General features: G+C 46.3%; 1 protein-coding gene across 2 annotated transcripts in view; it reads right to left on the bottom strand.

Annotated features, from left to right (window-relative positions):
* Positions 1-17,518, bottom strand: part of LOC147709416 (xanthine dehydrogenase/oxidase-like) — a 736,168-nt gene that overhangs the window by 521,944 nt on the left and 196,706 nt on the right. For both annotated transcript variants that reach the window (XR_015296692.1, XM_086927985.1), the window contains exon 11: positions 13,756-13,907. Coding sequence is in view for 1 of the 2 variants with exons in the window: in XM_086927985.1 (XP_086784111.1) it covers positions 13,756-13,907 (152 nt within the window). In the remaining variant the exon portion in view is untranslated. The remainder of the gene's footprint in view (positions 1-13,755; positions 13,908-17,518) is intronic.

Below are 17,518 nucleotides of genomic sequence, written 5' to 3'. Positions count from 1 at the left end.
AATGTTTTGGAAGCCTTTCGTATAAATGGCTGGCTAGAAAACCCAATACTTTAAAGAAGGGGTAGTGACGTTTCAGGAGGGTAGGATGCTGAGGACTGAAATTGCTGGAAAATCAGCTTTTTTGCATATGTACCCAAAGTTTTACATTTTGGGGGGGTCTGGTGCGGGCCTATAAGCATGGCGAATGGGTGGACGAGGCCTTGTGACACTGCACACAACTGTGGGTCAAAATGTCAAGTCAACCCATTTTGACATTTTAGGCTGAACTCTTACATGGAATAAGACAATTTGAGGCGTGCCTTGCAGCTTACGAAGCCCAGTTCATAATGATCAGATTTACCACATGGAAGGTATGTCACCTCCCGCGTTTCAATAGTAACAGAGACACTGAAAGAACAAGTTACCTTCAGTAACGGCCTTTCCCTGGATATTCTATCTCACCTGCAGATTCCTCACCTTGAGAGTACACCCAGGCGCCAGAGTGCATCCACAGGTTATTCTCAGCATTGCTTCTGCGAGCCAGCCGGCGGCATCATGCAGCTACTGGTTGGCTTCGTCCTGCCCTACAAGTGACATCGGAGGCACACATAAGTGCCACTCCTGCTCGCTTGCATCGGTTTCTTTGTGGATGCTGTCCATACCATGAAACGCGGTGCCCAATAATTAAACAGCTGTGACAGTGCAGATCTTTAGATTGGGACCTTATTATAGACAGAAAAAGAGACCATTCACAGGATGGGGAGGTAGGAAGGCAGTGAATGATTGGCAGCCAGGTAGAGTATCCACCAGAAAGAGTGTTGCAGAAGGTAAGTAGCTTGATCTTCTGGTGGATACTTCTAACCACAGATTCCTCACCTTGTGAATAGATACCAAAGTAGGACCTCCCAAAGTGGTGGGTCTGTGGAATGACTCAAACCAAGAAGTCTTGCATAAATGAATAGGCAAGGTGCCCCTCTGGCCAGACCTGGTTATAAAGGGAGAAGTGCTTCTTGAACGTGTGAATTGACAACCACATCATGGCCTAACAGATGTCCAAAACAGATGATCCGTATACGACCGCAGCGGTGGCAGCCTTGGCTCTTTTCAAAAGAGACTCCGACCCACAGGAAGCTGCTCCTTGGCCAGTGTAATGTGTAGGCCTAAACACCTCGATGTGGGCCTTTTCGGTAAAGCTTTAACTTTCTTTGCCCCAGAGAACTTTACAGAGAAACCCTCAAAGAGCTGATCCTCAACCCAATGCTTCTTGGTACGATTAATAAAACGAATTAGGGCACTTTTTAGGTACAAGCAATGAAGCCTCTTCTCTTCTTTGGAGGGGTAGGGTGGCACAAAGAATGCAGGTAAGTGATGAATAGGCCAACTTGAAGGGGAGTCACAACCTCCGGCAGAAATGCAGCTCTCGTCCTCAACACCACTTTGTCTGGGGAGAAAAGGTGGTGTAAGGAGACTAAACAGACAGGGTCTACAGTTCAGTTATTACAATGAGGAAGACTTTATTAAAACTCAGGAGACACAAACAGCCTGCATTGATTGGCTCAAATAGGCTACACGAAAGGAAGGTGCAAACCAAATTAACGTCTCGCTGTAGCATCACAAAAGGTTAGGATGGGAACATATGAACTAAACCTATACAAAAATGCATCACAACTGTTGATGTAAACAGTTAACACAAAAGGACCAATAAATACTATTTAACAATGCCCATAGCAAGTCATTGCTGGGCTAAAGACAGCACAAAAAGCAAAACATCAAACACCTTTGATTGCAATGGGTCTGTATAGTGGGATCATAGTCATAGTCATAGGTTCTTATACAGCGCGCGAATCACCAATAAGGTCTCAAGGCGCTTCAGCAGAAAGAGACAACGACCCTGAATAAAAAGGTGACAATGATCAATTAGGGAAGAGCCATGTTTTCAGACCCTTGCGAAAGGCCAGGTGGTTGGAGATGGATGACAAATGGAGGGGCAGTCTGTTCCAGAGTAGGGGAGCTATATAGGAAAAGGCCCGACAGCCGTTTCTCAAGGTTCTGGCCCTTGGTTGAACCAGAAGGCATTTGGAACTGGACCTAAGAACTCTGGAAGGATTATAAAGAACCAGTTTCTTCGCTAAATAGGAAGGACCAGTTCCCATTAGAAGCTTGTGGACAATGCTGAGTATCTTGAAGTGGCTTCTTTGGCGCACAGGGAGCCAGTGTAATTCCATAAGACAGGGTAGGGCTGATGATCTAGGAGGCAGCCCCAGCGCCAAGTGGGCTGCGGTATTCTGGACCGTTTGTAATTTGGTCAATAGACACTCATTTATGGCTGCAAACAGGGCATTGCCGTAATCTAAACGACTAATGATGAGCCCCTGAATCAAGGGTTTCCTGGATTCCAAGGAAGCCATTTAAATATTTTCCGCAGCCTGCGCAGGATGCCATAGCAGGTACGCGACACCTGGTTGACATGGGACTTCATGGAGAGAGTGGGTTCGATCATGATTCCCAGGTCACGAACCACTTCTTTGGGTTCAGGACATGATCCCATTTCTTGCGGCCACCAATCTTGTGTCCATATCTGATTGGCCTTACCGAACAGCATTATTTCAGTTTTGCTGCAATTCAGTTGGAGTTTGTTGGTACTCATCCAGTCCTTAATGGTAATCATGCATTTCTGGAATCTGGAGCAAGTATCATGAAAGCCCAAGCTGCAGGTAATCAGCACCTGAGTGTCGTCTGCGTAGGTCTTGCTACTTACTCCTGAGGCGGAAGCCGGGAGGTTTTACAGCTCCATAACAGAATAATTGTTATTTTAAGCTTTTAAACGCACTGCACTTTATACCAGCACTAGCGCTTTTAAAATTGTTGTATCACCGCTTTTACTGTGTATTTTGTGTTCTGTGTCACTTTAGAAACTATTTGTCAAAAATCTCCCAATCGACCGCTTGTAAACCCGCTTTTGACTGGACCCAAGACTAAAAAGGCACTAGTCCATTTCGAGGCTATCAGCCCAACAAACAATCCCCTCGAGGCAAGGAATCCACGGCCGCCATCTTTAATTGGGGCCTGGACAGCGCTCTAGTGGCTGGGCGATTTGGGCCCAATCCACTATAAAAGAGCCGACCGTAGTCCCTTCTTTAGCTCGATTGCTACTTACTCCTGAGGCGGAAGCCGGGAGGTTTTACAGCTCCATAACAGAATAATTGTTATTTTAAGCTTTTAAACGCACTGCACTTTATACCAGCACTAGCGCTTTTAAAATTGTTGTATCACCGCTTTTACTGTGTATTTTGTGTTCTGTGTCACTTTAGAAACTATTTGTCAAAAATCTCCCAATCGACCGCTTGTAAACCCGCTTTTGACTGGACCTAAGACTAAAAAGGCACTAGTCCATTTCGAGGCTATCAGCCCAACAAACAATCCCCTCGAGGCAAGGAATCCACGGCCGCCATCTTTAATTGGTGCCTGGACAGCGCTCTAGTGGCTGGGCGATTTGGGCCCAATCCACTATAAAAGAGCCGACCTTAGTCCCTTCTTTAGCTCGATTGCTACTTACTCCTGAGGCGGAAGCCGGGAGGTTTTACAGCTCCATAACAGAATAATTGTTATTTTAAGCTTTTAAACGCACTGCACTTTATACCAGCACTAGCGCTTTTAAAATTGTTGTATCACCGCTTTTACTGTGTATTTTGTGTTCTGTGTCACTTTAGAAACTATTTGTCAAAAATCTCCCAATCGACCGCTTGTAAACCCGCTTTTGACTGGACCCAAGACTAAAAAGGCACTAGTCCATTTCGAGGCTATCAGCCCAACAAACAATCCCCTCGAGGCAAGGAATCCACGGCCGCCATCTTTAATTGGGGCCTGGACAGCGCTCTAGTGGCTGGGCGATTTGGGCCCAATCCACTATAAAATGGAGCCTCCTCCCCGTCCGCGTAGCGGGCGCGCCGATGGCGCGCCGGAGGCGCGCCAGAGGCAAGCCCGTCTGGGCCCGTCTGGGCCCGTCTGGGCCCGTCCGGGCCAGGCCGGGCACAGGGCCATCCACTATGCCCGTTTCTCATAGACCCCGGATCAGACACTCACGTGACTACCTCCTTCAATTCTGCACGGCAGCTCCCTCCCTTGGAGGCCCACCATCCCCCAAGCCCCATGAGGAGTCTGTAGAGACATCCACCCACCAGTCCGCCAATGGTATCAGCCTAGCTCTGCTGAACTGCAGATCAGCCCCTAAACACGCCATAGAGATCAAAATACTGATCGAAGACTCAAAACTAGATATTCTATTCCTCACGGAAACCTGGCTAACATCCCACTCCGAAGCGGACATTGTCAACATGCTCCCCCAGGACTATCTTATACAATATCAAAACAGAAAGGAGGGAAAAGGAGGAGGACTAGCAATTGTCCACAAAAACACCTTTGTATGTAGGCTACAAGAAGGAGAAATAGAGGATTGCGAAAGCACCCATTTCTCCCTTCAGATAACCCCTAACAATTCACTTACGGGCACTCTGATATATCGTCCACCCGGCAGTCCAGGAAACTTTGTTAACTCACTGCTTGAGTCCACTACTTCCTCCTGCATCTTATCCCCCAAACTTCATCGTGCTAGGTGATTTAAACCTACATTTCGAGGATTACACAGACAAAACGGCTGTGGATCTCACCTCACAATTAAAAGCACTCGATCTTCATTTAATTAACTCAGAGGCTACCCACATTAAAGGTCATCTTTTGGACCCTCTCTTTACTAATCTCCCTAAAACTGAGGTTCGGCCTGTGATCCCCCTCCCTTGGACTGACCATTTTCTCCTCCCATTCATCTGGCAAACTCAAGCGAAAAAGGCCCACAAACCAATCCCCAGAGAAAACGATAGATTATGGTCTAAAATATCTTTTGAACAATGGTCCCAGGAGCTTATTCGCTCTGCTCCTCTGCCATTCCCTGACCCGGTAAAAGCAGATGAACTTTACCAGCTGGCTCACTTCCACTCTGGACATAATCGCCCCGAAACAAGATCTAAAAAAGAAAAATAACTCCTTTAAGTCGCCTTGGTTCTCACAAGAACTCAGGAACCTTCGAAAAATTTGTAAAATCCATGAAAGAAAGTGGAGAAAAAACTGGGACCCCCTTATCAAGGAAGAGTATAGAACTGCAATGAGGATCTACAAAGCAGCACGGAAAGCAGCCCAAGTTTCATTCTTTGACAAAAAAATCAAAGCTGCATCTAGCTCATCCCGAGAAACCTACAAAATATTTAAAGAACTTCGCAAAATACCCACCCCCCCCCTCCTTTCAACAACCCTCAGTTGCCAGATGCAACCAAATAGCGGGCTTCTTCCAAAACAAGATCACCAACATTTTAGAGTCACTCCCGCCCAAATCAGACAGCAATCCCCCTGCTGCCCCCCTCCCCCTACCCCCAGACCAACCCTCGACAGCTTCAACCAACTGTCTAACGATGACTTTCTGAAAGCCCTTTCAGACCTGAAAAGTGGCTCCCCCAACGACCCTGCTCCTATTCGAATCCTAAAACAAGTCGGACCGACCATATCCCACCTGGCCACGAACCTAATTAATACTTCGCTGGGCCAAGGAGTGGTCCCCCCCAGCTGGAAGCATGCCATGGTCAAGGCATTACAGAAGAAACCAGGACATGACCCATCAGACCTATCCAACCTTCGACCGATCTCTCTCCTGCCTGGCTTGAGCAAAATCGCAGAGAAGGCAGTTAACCAGCAATTGTCAACCTTCCTCGAATCCAATAATCTTCTTCGACCCTCACAAACAGGCTTCCGACCAGGCCAGGGGACCGAGACAGCTCTCCTGAAAGTGGTAGAGGAGGCTAGATGCATCTTGGATTCAGGGGGATCGGTTTTACTAATCCTCCTGGATCTAAGCGCTGCATTTGATACGGTCGACCACAAGATCCTAATACAGCGACTATCGGAACTCGGAGTGAGAAGCACAGCATTGTGCTGGCTCTCCTCCTTCTTAGAAAACCGTACCTTCCAGGTCTGTGAAGGGAACATCCGTTCAGACATCCTTTCCCTCCAGTGTGGGGTCCCCCAGGGCTCTTCACTGAGCCCTACACTGTTTAATACATATATGGCCCCCCTGGAGGATGTGGTCACCCCATTTGGGATAAAAGCCGTCACCTACGCTGACGACACCCAAATGATCGTATCATTTTCACTCGAGGAAGAAAAAATCAAAAACCTCCATGACTGCCTAGAAGGTATACATACCTGGATGTCCAACTCAAGGCTTAAGCTCAATGGCTCAAAGACCGAGCTTATGCTCCTGGGAAACCAACCACCATCCCTCCCCATCGCTATGTGGCCTTCATGCCTAGGACCCATCCCCCAGCCTAAAACTGAAATTAAAAGTCTAGGCTTTTGGCTGGAACAGAATCTTTCCATGACAACACAAGCCAAAAAAACAGCCGGCACCTGTGTTGGTCTACTCCGATCAACTAGGAAGGTTCTTCCACTACTCCCCGCAACCTCCCAAAAAATGCTCATGCAAGGTCTAATACTATCAAGATTAGACTATTACAATGCCCTTTTTTTGGGTGCCCCTGAAGCGACGCTCAATGTCCTGCAGCGAACACAAAATGCCGCTGCACGGATACTCACTGGCACCCCCCGCAGAGTTTCAGCCAAACCTGCCCTTAAGGCACTGCACTGGCTGCCGATCCACAAAAGGGTCAAATTCAAGTCCCTATGTACCACTCATAGTGCCATGCAAAACCAAGGACCCCCAATGCTGAAATCTATGCTCTACCCATACACACCTAACAGACCCTTACGATCAGCACAAGGCAACATGGCCACTGTCCACCGAACTAAAAGAGCTCGGACTGGTGGACGCCGTTTCTCGGTGGTCGCCGCAACCCTCTGGAACTCTCTCCCAATCCAACTCCGGTCTGAACCTAATCATACGAAATTCCGAAAGCTTCTCAAAACTCACCTCTTTCCACAATTACCTTTCCCTTCCCTCTCAGCCACTACCCTCAGTTGTTTGTCTGCAATCACAGCGCTGGGATGCTTCCGGGCAGCCATGCGCTATACAAATCCCAAATTCATTCATTCACACTGTGGAAAAGCCATAGGACTTTATTACATTCGCCAGAGGGGTGAGATAAAGATTAAAACGCAAGGGACTCAAAATCGACCCCTGAGGAACTCCAACAGAGAGGGGAATCTTATTGGATTCCAGAGTGTCCATCTTTACATAGGTGTACCGGCTGGCCAGATAACTCTCAAACCATGCACAGGCTTTGCCTCTGACACCGATCTCCCACAGTCGTTGGTAAAGAATGCTGTGGGACAAACTTATCTCATCATCCAAAGTAAACAAAATCTTCGAATTGACCCCTGGCCACTGCGATGACATCCATGACTTCAGGAGGGACTTTTGGAAGAAAGCAGTCAACTGTTGACACTCAATGTCTACGCATGGAGGTGTAGATTGCACAGGCCCAGTACAGGACCCTGCCCTGCTGCTGAGAAAAAGTTCCTCCAGAAGAGGCAGCCTGATAACCAGACAATGGTCATGCCCAGAAGTTTGGGTATCACTCTCTCCTGACCCAATACGGAGCCTCTAGGATGACATGGGTCCGGCCATTCCTGATCTTCTTTAGAAATTGGGGCAGAGGATAGAGGCACGAAGCCATACAAGTGTCTTGAGCTCCACTCTAGATGGAATGCATATCCAAGAGATAGTGTTCTGTGGAACTCCAAGGTGCAAAAGTTCTTTCTTGGTGTTGGTAAAGAGATCAAGACAGGATTCACCCCACTGCTGGAAGATATCCTGCTCCCTGCTCCAGCTCCTGGCTTAACTGTCATTTGTGAGCCACTATGTTTTAGCGCCTGAGTTTGTCCATCTCTGGCACTTGAAGATCTTGTCTGGTAGTTCACAACTATGGAAATGTCCTGACTGCTCAGTGTAGAGTCTCCTGGCACATGCCCAAAGACACTACCACTTTCTGCATGTTGCATGGTGGTGGTGCTGTCCATAAGGACCTGAACCAACCTCCCTTTGATAGTCAAAAGGAAGACCTTCAACGCCAAGTGAATGGCCCGCAACTCCAACAAGTTCATGTGGTGTTCTGTCTCCACCAGAGACCAGAGTCTTCTGATCTCTACCCCTCCCAGGTGATTTTCCCACCCCAACAGTGATGCATCATCACCGCAGTCAGCTCTGGGTGAGGAAGGGAGAGGGGTTAGCCATTGGTCCATTTATCATAGATCAGCCACCAACACTAACAGACCATGCAAGAAATCTAAGGATCATCCTAGAGTGCAAGTTCAACATGATGGCTCAAATCAACGCAGTGTGCACGTCCTACTTTCACATCCTACTCATGCTGTGAAAGATCTTCAAATGGTAGCCTCTTAGCAACACTATCTATGCAGGAATTTCCAAACAACTTCTACAGACTCCAGACCACCCAGAACACAGCCACAAGACTCATACTCTACCTCCCATGCTGTACCCACATCACACCACACCTAAGGAAGATTTACTGGCTCCCCAGTCCCAAGCACAGCCAATTCAAATTTCGAACGCACACATACTAAGCCCTACACAACACAGGACCAAAATTCAAGAACAAAAGCATACACTATTACCAACCTTTACACCGCCTCACTTTCATGCACTCACTGCAAACGAAAAAGCAAAACTGGAGATCACTCATACTCCTACATCGCATCCAAGACTTGGAACGACTCCCTCAATACATCAGAGCCTCCTCCTCACTTCTTGCAATCCGCAAGAAGCCGAAGACATTGCTCTTCATATAAGCACCTTGGGCCCACAGACCTACACATCTTGCCCAAGCACCTAGATACCCTCTCAGGTCATTAGTACAGTATACAAATCAACATAACACTCTCATTGAAGTCCAGGCACATGGCTGAAACATACTGAGATCATAGGACGATTTTCCTGGGCTCATTTCACGCCTGCCCTCCGGCTCAATATCCACTGGCCTGGTGTAACCCTGTTCGACGTGTTTGGAGGAAACACCTGTTGGACGGGACGCTCTGCCACCCTTGGAGGTAATAACTTTCTACAGGGTGGCAATGTGCTGCCAACAGCACACTATAGCAGATTGGATGCTGGAACATTGGTGTTGGGGGGGGGGGGGGTGGGGGGGGGGGTCAGGTGACTGGGAAGTACATTGACCCTGTTGGCCTGAATCCCTGAACTCTGCCAAAAAATGACTGGAACTGGGGGTGGGTGGGGTGGGGGCTGTTGCTGGGGCAGGTGATCTTGTCAATGTCTGTACACCAAACCTCTTCTGAAGTCTCAAAAGACGTGAAATTGCTGGGGATACTGCCTCAGGCACAGAAAGACCTAGGGAGTGCACTGTGCCCTGCTTATTTTGAAGCACTCCAATACTGAGTATGCCGCATCTCCAAAGAAATGAATCCTGCAAATAGCACATCTAATAATAATGCTTGGACGTCACCCAAAAACCTGTGGCTCTCATCACATGTGCATTGACGCACCATATTGGCACGGACTGCCCTGCCTAAGCAGTTGGTAGATTCCATCCCAGAGCAAATGACATATTTTGCTGCATCTTGACCATCATAAATTAACTGCACCAAGTTGAAGCAAAATTCATTGGGGCTGGCAACAAGATCTAGCAGAACAGATCCCAAAGTTCATGTGAACTTCGTCCCAGGAGGCTGCTGGCACTGGCTGAAGGAAGGGCCAAACTGGTTAAGGAAAACATCAATTTTCCAAATGCCTCCATATGTTTCAACTCCCTTATTAGGAGGAGTCAGATGGAAAAAGTTTGTTTTCAACTTACTGGTAGAGGCCTTGACCACAAGGCTCTTGGGCTTGGGATGATGGTGGGCACAGGTCCCTTGCATGCTGGAAAAGTAATATTTTGGGGCCACAATCGTTGTCAGAAGACAAGGTAAAAGTTGGAGAGCAAGCTCCAGATCTGCAACTGAAGGTGTAGAAGAAAGGAACTAATGCTAGTGTGCAGGGGTGGGTTTAATTGTGGCTCCAAAGTCACTTCTAAGGCGGAACGTAACAGATGTGGAGTAACACTACGCCAAATGTTGGTGCAAGGGAGCAATGCTGAGAAAAATCTCTGGATCCAGCCTGGTATCTTGGGTGAGGAATCTGCTGGTAGAAGTATCCATTAGAAGTTCTGTTACAATGCAGGCGTATATAGCAGCTTTAGTCTGGAAAACTTGCCTATCTGTACTTGAAAAACCTCTCGTAACCCTATAGAAATCAAAATCTTGCAACATTTTACTAATAAATAAAAACCGAATTCTATCTTAAATTTTTAGTATAAATGTCACAATAATGATTTTTTGAAATGTTGTTACATTTGGCCATTCCATGTGGAGAAGTGTGGCTCACTGGTTAGAGGAGGCAGACCTGGAAGCAGAGGTCAGCCCGGGACCAGGGTTCAATTCCCGGCTTGGCAGGGTCTTGAGTCCTAAAAATGTCCATGGACTCGACAATTCTCGCTCCGGTGCCTACTCGATTCACGGGTTCACACTCTGCGACTCTGGGCAATAGCTTGCTTAATCTCCACAACGGCCCCTCGCAGCGGGATGCCTGGCTTTCACCTTGTGGATACCCTGCCGGGGTTATCTCACAGGGGAATACCAGGACGGGTTCCCTAAGCAAGCGCTTAGAAACCGCTCGGTTATTTGCGCTATATAAATTCATTTACATTTACATTTACATAAACGCAAGTCAAAACTAGTTTATCTCAGTACAGCCTCGTTCAGCTACTTTTAGTCAGATTTCTTCCAAACCACAGAGCTTTCGGATAACTCCCACATAATTAGTGCTCTGTTAAAAACACATTGGGGCATATTATCAAGAACTGAGATAAAATTATCGCCGCTCTGGGCTGCTATGGGAATTCACAAGGGCATATTATTAAGCCCATTATCGCTGTTTTAGCGGCAGTTTCCTGCCGCTAAAGCGGCGATAATTTTATCGCAGTGCTTGATAATATGCCCCATTGCTTTTTAGGCTCACTGACAACTCCAGTGGGAATGCCATCAGGAAGCAAAAGGAATTTAAGTACAAGGATCTGGCACTGCTAGGGAACCTAACCTTATACTTAGCAGGCACTTAAGAAAGCAGGCACTTAAGAAAAAGGAGTAAGTTTGACAGTTGAACCACACAAAAGCAGGACTGGCTTCATATCATCCCACATGCAAGTGAAAGCAAGGAAATACAGAGAATCACATTTAAAGACCTTCCTACAGAAATACTAACACCAGTCTTGAAGGGCGCTCAATAGAGACGTTACCAGGATAGGTGTGTTTTTATATGATGGAAATAAGACTGCCCTGATTTACATGGTCATACTTGGAAGTGGGCTTACTATACCGATGGAGCAGAATCTGAACACCTGTCTCTAGAGCTATTCTGGAAAAGCAGCAATGAGTGCTGTCTGGGATGCCTTTTGCTATAAAGGAAGAAATGTTGAGAAGGCTTGCATGGTAACTTTAATTTGGTACAATTAGGAAAAGATGACAATCCCAGTTGGGTGGGATGTATAAAGTCGGACTCATACCGTCTAGAAATCAAAATGCTCTGGAAGAGAGGAAAACACTGATGATGAATCAATCAATCAGTCGTTTGTTAAGCACACCCCGTCAACTCCCAAATCTGTGGAATGGACTCCTTTCCATCTAAAAAGGAAACTGGACATTGGTGCTTCGAATTCGCTTATAGGGTTCGTATCTGAAGCTTACAAAGGAAACTCACCATGGGTGCTCCTTATATTAGGCTCCAATCATCACTTCGGGAGTGAAACAAGGTCGCCAGCTACCTTCACAGAGGAGCACCTCTTTTGTGTTTGTGTCTGACACCCAGGGATTTATGTGAGGTGAAGAATCTGCGGTCCGATAAGAGTATCCACCAGAAAGAGCTTTTCCCAAGGTAAGTAGCTTATTCTTTGGTCACTTTTCATGTATTGAGGACAGATATAGATGTGGCATAAGGCATCCACTACCCCTGTCAGAACATTGATATCTGTGCTGATTCCCATAGTTTTACCAGCTGCATTTCACACTGTTGACCAGGAATTCCTTTTGAATGCATTGGTGCACTGCTGTGCATGCTTTCTTGATACAACAGTGCAGATGTTAAAAACGTTGAGAATGTGTCCATCTTTAATTATCTCCACTGTCTCATTAGCTGCAGCAGCTATCTTGAGGCTAATTATCCCAGAATATTGCATCAACCTTGGATTGCGATTTTTTTGCAGATGATTTACAGATTTATTACACCTCATTTATTACACCTCTTTCCGTTACGCAAGATTTATTACACCTCTTTCCGTTACGCAAGACTGGTGGCTGCCCCTCTAATCATGCCTTCCAGCCATGGAGGAATGGGTGCATGCCAGAACTTAATAGGTTGATTTATTCTTAAACTGTCTTTCTTTTGGCCTGGAAAGCAATTTCAGGAGACAGTCAGATGCTTGTAGTATTTTCACTTTTTAAATTCCTACACAATTTCATATTTGGTGTGTACAGTTTAGTGGCGTGAGCCTGTCTGGCCAGGGTTTAACAGTGTTTTAAGTTACCTCTCAATTCCAAGTTTGTTTTTTCATACCATCACAATAATTAATAAAAACACACCTCTAGCAACCCCTTCTCACCTCCTAAAAACAAGCATTTGCAATGCGATAGGTCTCGCATTTACGAGAGTTTAAGCTATTGGCATTGTAAATGACAATGCCTTTTATTTATGTTTTAAAAACGAAAACAGAGATAAAATTATCTCCCTATTACCTAGCTGTCGCTAACACCAGTTAGCGACAGCTAGTAGGAGATAGCGACCATCTTTGGCCCCGCTTTGCATGTCAGTGAAATTTATCACTAATGACATGCAAAGTGGGCATGCCAAGATGTTAGCGACTGGAAACAGTCACTAACATCGCTATCTCCTATTACCAACTTTTGGAGATATTCGCGCTAAGCGCGAATATCTCCAAAAGCTAACACCTGCCCCTGAGCAGTTCTTAGCCATGTTATCCATGTTATCCAATGGGAGGTGGATAACATGGCTAAGAGCATTAGCTCGGTAATGCATGAATATCGCTGACTTTTCAGCGATGTTCATGCATTTCGGCCGATTTTTATCGCTTAGGAGATAAACCTTGATAATAGTAAGGCTCGTAAGCAATAAAAATCGCCGCAGCTCGGCGATAAAAATATTGCCGCTAAGCCAACATAGCGATAATTATCGCTAGTTGTTGGTAATATGCCCCATTGTCATTTGCAATGTCAATAGCTCTAATTTACGTAAATGCCTATTGCATTGCTAATGCTTGTTTTACTAGACTCTGAGACAATGTAATCCATGCGGCTTTTGATTGCATAGACCTCCCACAGGAAGTCGTTGTGTCTTTAAGGTCGCCTGGGTCACACACTGGGACCCAATGGTGCTGAGAAAGAAAGAGTAAGGACTGGAGACCTAGTAGAGTGGGTGTCAAGAGTGGGCAGAACACTGGATTTAAAGATGTTCTGTTTCTTAAAAAATGACAACAAGAAAAAAACTATTAAAGTGGTACAGCTTTGCATCATCATATCAGGAGAAGAAAACCCAAGAAATGCCACGCTATTATTCATAGAGGGAACACATAGCTGATACCCTCACGACGAGACTGCGACTGTTGGTCACAAGAGCCACAGTTAGCAATGTTTTTAGGTGTCCTTAATTACATTTCAATTTTGAGGATCACAATGTTCTTCAGACATCCTTACCGCAACATTACGAATTTGGTGTCCTGCGAACCATCTCAGTTGCTCTAAGACAGCTTGGAACACCTCAGTCTGATGAGAGGGTAGGCTAGCCACAGCTTTCTTCAACACTTCCTCGACATGTGTCAGAGAGCAGGCGGCACCGAAGGTAATCCCTGCAAAGGACAAGAAGGTCAGTTCCTTTCCCAGAGGAAGCTCTATAACAATTCACACAAAACTGTGCGTCAAACTGTCAAGGCAACACATTTTGACATTCATAGGCTATACTCCGAATGAAATAAGACAATTGAGGCAATTCTTTCAGGCTACAAGGTCCACTGCATAATGATCAGATTTACCACATGAAAGGTATGTCACCTTATGGGCTTCACTTGTAGCAGAGGCACAGAAAGAACAAAACACTTACCTTTAGTAACACTGGGGCATATTATCAAGGGGGTTTATCTCCGCTTTTTTGGCTTTAAAAGCCAAGAAAGCGGAGATAAAATTATCTCCCTATTACCAAGCTGTCGCTAACACCAGTTAGCGACAGCTAGTAGGAGATAGCGACCATCTTGGGCCCCGCTTTGCATGTCAGTGATATTTATCACTAATGAGATGCAAAGTGGGCGTGCCAAGATGTTAGAGACTGAAAACAGTCGCTAACATCGCTATCTCCTATTACCAACCTTTGGAGATATTCGCGCTAAGCGGGAATATCTCCAAAAGCTAACACCTGCCCTGAGCAGTTCTTAGCCATGTTATCCAATGGGAGGTGGATAACATGGCTAAGAGCATTTGCTCGATAATGCATGAATATCGCTGACTTTTCAGCGATATTCATGCATTTCGGCCGTTTTTTATCGCATTTGCGATAAACCTTGTTAATAGCAAGGTTTATCTGCGATAAAAATCGCCGATGTGCGGTGATAATTTTTGTCTCTAAACAAGTTAGAGACAAAAATTAACGCAAGTTGTTGGTAATATGCCCCACTCTTTCTAATGCATACTCTATCTAACTGCAGATTCCTCACCTCGTGAATAACCCCCGGTGCCAGACCAACACTGCTCCAGAACGCCAGCAGGTGGTGCCGTGAGGCTCTGCACTGGCTTCATCCTGTCCCAGAAGAGACTTCCGAGCCACATATAACCACCTCCCCTGCATGCGCACATCAGTTTGTTTAAGACTCTGACCATGCCATCAGCCACAGAGCGCAATAATTGAACAGATGTGACAGTGTGCTGATCTCTAGATTGGGACCTTATGATAGACAGATAATGAGATCATTCCACAGGACGAGGAGGTGGGAAGGTGGTGAGGAATCTGCAGTGATAGAGTATCCAGCACAAAGAGCGTTTCCAAAAGTAAGCAACTTGTTCTTCCGATGGATACATCTAACCACAGATTATTCACCAATAGAATAGTTACCAAAGCAGTGCATCTAAAAAATAGAGGGTCTGTGTTTTGGGCTAAGACCAAAAAGTTATGCAGCACTGAACAGGCAAAATGCTGTTCCCATCGGACCTGGCTGTCAAGGAAGTAGTGCTTTGTGAACATGTGCACTGATGGCCATGTCGTGGCTTGTCAGATGTCAAGGACAGGCACTCCGCATGTCATCGCAGTGGTGGCTGCCTTAGCCCTGGTGGAATGTGTTATTGTTAAATGTATTTGTAGCAGGCACAGCTATTCCAGAGAGTGTCCCGGCATGAAGCCTGAAATAAATCCTACTTCTAGGGATTAAAACAGGAACGTTTTCAGCTTTTTCTTGAAGATCTGAGAATCTTGAATACTACGTATAGCAAAAGGCAGTGCGTTCCAACCAAGAGCCGCCTTCCGAACAAGGGAGCAGCCGCCCAGCCTTTGACGGATAAAACAGGGGATCTGAACCAACAATTGGGAGGCGGAAAGCAACTGTCTTGACAGTGAATAAAAAGAGAACCTTTTCTGCAAGTAGCTGGGTCCCCGACCGTACAAGGCAGCATGGGCAATTGACAAAACCTTAAATTTAATCTGCACCTCCATAGGAAGCCAATGCAGGGTGCGCAAATGAAGGCGCACACTACTCGTTCTGGGGAGATCTAGGAGGAGGCGGGCCGCAGAATTCGGCACCACCTGGAGCTTCTTCACCAAGCTGCCGGGGGACCCGACATAGAGTGCATTAGCATAGTCCAGGGGAGAAAGAATCAACGCCCGGACCACAGTTTCCCTCGCATCCTTTAGGAGAAGAGGTAGAAACTTCCTCAAGGTTTTCAAAATGCCAAAATAAGACCCACCAATTTCTTGATCTGGGTAGCAAGGGTTAGGTTCTCCACGAACTAAACGTCCAGATTTTTTACAGCACTGTCTGACATACAGGGCAGGAGAAAACCAGCCGACCATAATAACTCTCTAAAGTTAGGCGGAAATTTACCATAGAGAAGTATTTCGGATTTCTCTTCATTACACTTCAGCTGGCCTGAGCCAACAAGCGAAATATTGAGAGCAGGCAGTGCTGGGCAGAGCAGAGCTCAGCATCATCGCCCTCCCAGGTAAACAGCAGCTGAGTGTCATCTGGATAGGCAATCACCTTAGACTCAAGCTCCTCCGCTAAATAAATCAGCGGGTTAACATAGATATTAAGGAGCAAGGGGCTCAGGGATGAACCCTGCGGAACGCCTGTAAGTACTGGCTGGGATCCTGAAACACAAGGTGGAAGCCAGACCTGCTGTGACCAGTCGGACAAAAAAGAGGTGAGCCAGCCTAAGGCGGAACCGGCAATACCGATCTCCGAAAGGCGAGCAAGAAGGAGGGAGTGAGGCACCGTGTCGAATGCCGCCGAGAGGTCCAGCATAACCAAAGCAGCCCTCCTGCCAGCATCCAGACACTCTTGGAAGGCTTCCGAAACCTCTATCAGCGCAGTCTCTGTACTATGGGCTGCTCGAAAGCTAGACTGCGCAGGATGCAGCAGGCCAGCATCTTCAACAAAGACCGTAAGTTGTCTCGTAGCCACCTTCTCACACACTTTTGCCAAACTTGGCAGAAGAGAGATTGGGGGGTAATTTTCCGGGGACAAAGGGTCAAGTGAAGGCTTTTTTAGAAGAGGAAGAATTATAGCCTGCTTCCAGGTGACAGGCACAAGCCCCTCTGACAGGGACATATTAACAATGTTGTTGACCTCAAGAATAATGTGCTCTCAGTCCTTCTTGAAGCTGCTTTTTGGTGATTGCATAGCAGATCTTAATGCAAAGGACTATCTACCTTGACATAGTCCTTTTCTGTAACACCTACCTTTCTATCCCCAGATGACCCCACAAAAAGCTGATTGTAAACCTGATGGTCTTTCGTGCAATCAAAGTAAAGCTTAATGCTCTCATGGTGTCTAACCGATGGAGCCTCTCCTCCTCTTTCAACAGCTGAGGTTGGCAAAGAATGTTGGGAGGGTGATGGATTGCCCAACATGAAAAATAATCATAACTTTTGGCAAAAAAGGCTGTCTTTGCCCTCAGAACCAGTTTACCCGGAACAAAGGAAGGTGTATGGCGGTTGCACCGAGAGAGCCTGGAGATCGCTGACTTGACAAGGAAGACAGTCTTTAGGGTCAGAAGACACAAGAGTGGCTGTGTATCAGCTGGCAGGGACATATAAGAAATGTCTGGACTAAATTGAGGTCCCACTGTGGCGTCACAAATGGGCTGGGAGGGAATACGTGTCCCAAACCTTTAATAAACAATATCACAACAGGTGATTTAAATAAGGACAGTTGGTCCAGTAAACACAGAAAGGCTGAAAGTGTTATAATTAACTTTT

The sequence above is a fragment of the Lissotriton vulgaris genome, chromosome 6 (genome assembly GCF_964263255.1).
Source record: "Lissotriton vulgaris chromosome 6, aLisVul1.2, whole genome shotgun sequence".
In the NCBI taxonomy this organism is placed as follows: Eukaryota; Metazoa; Chordata; class Amphibia; order Caudata; family Salamandridae; genus Lissotriton; species Lissotriton vulgaris.
This window is presented reverse-complemented; position numbering and strand designations above follow the sequence as displayed.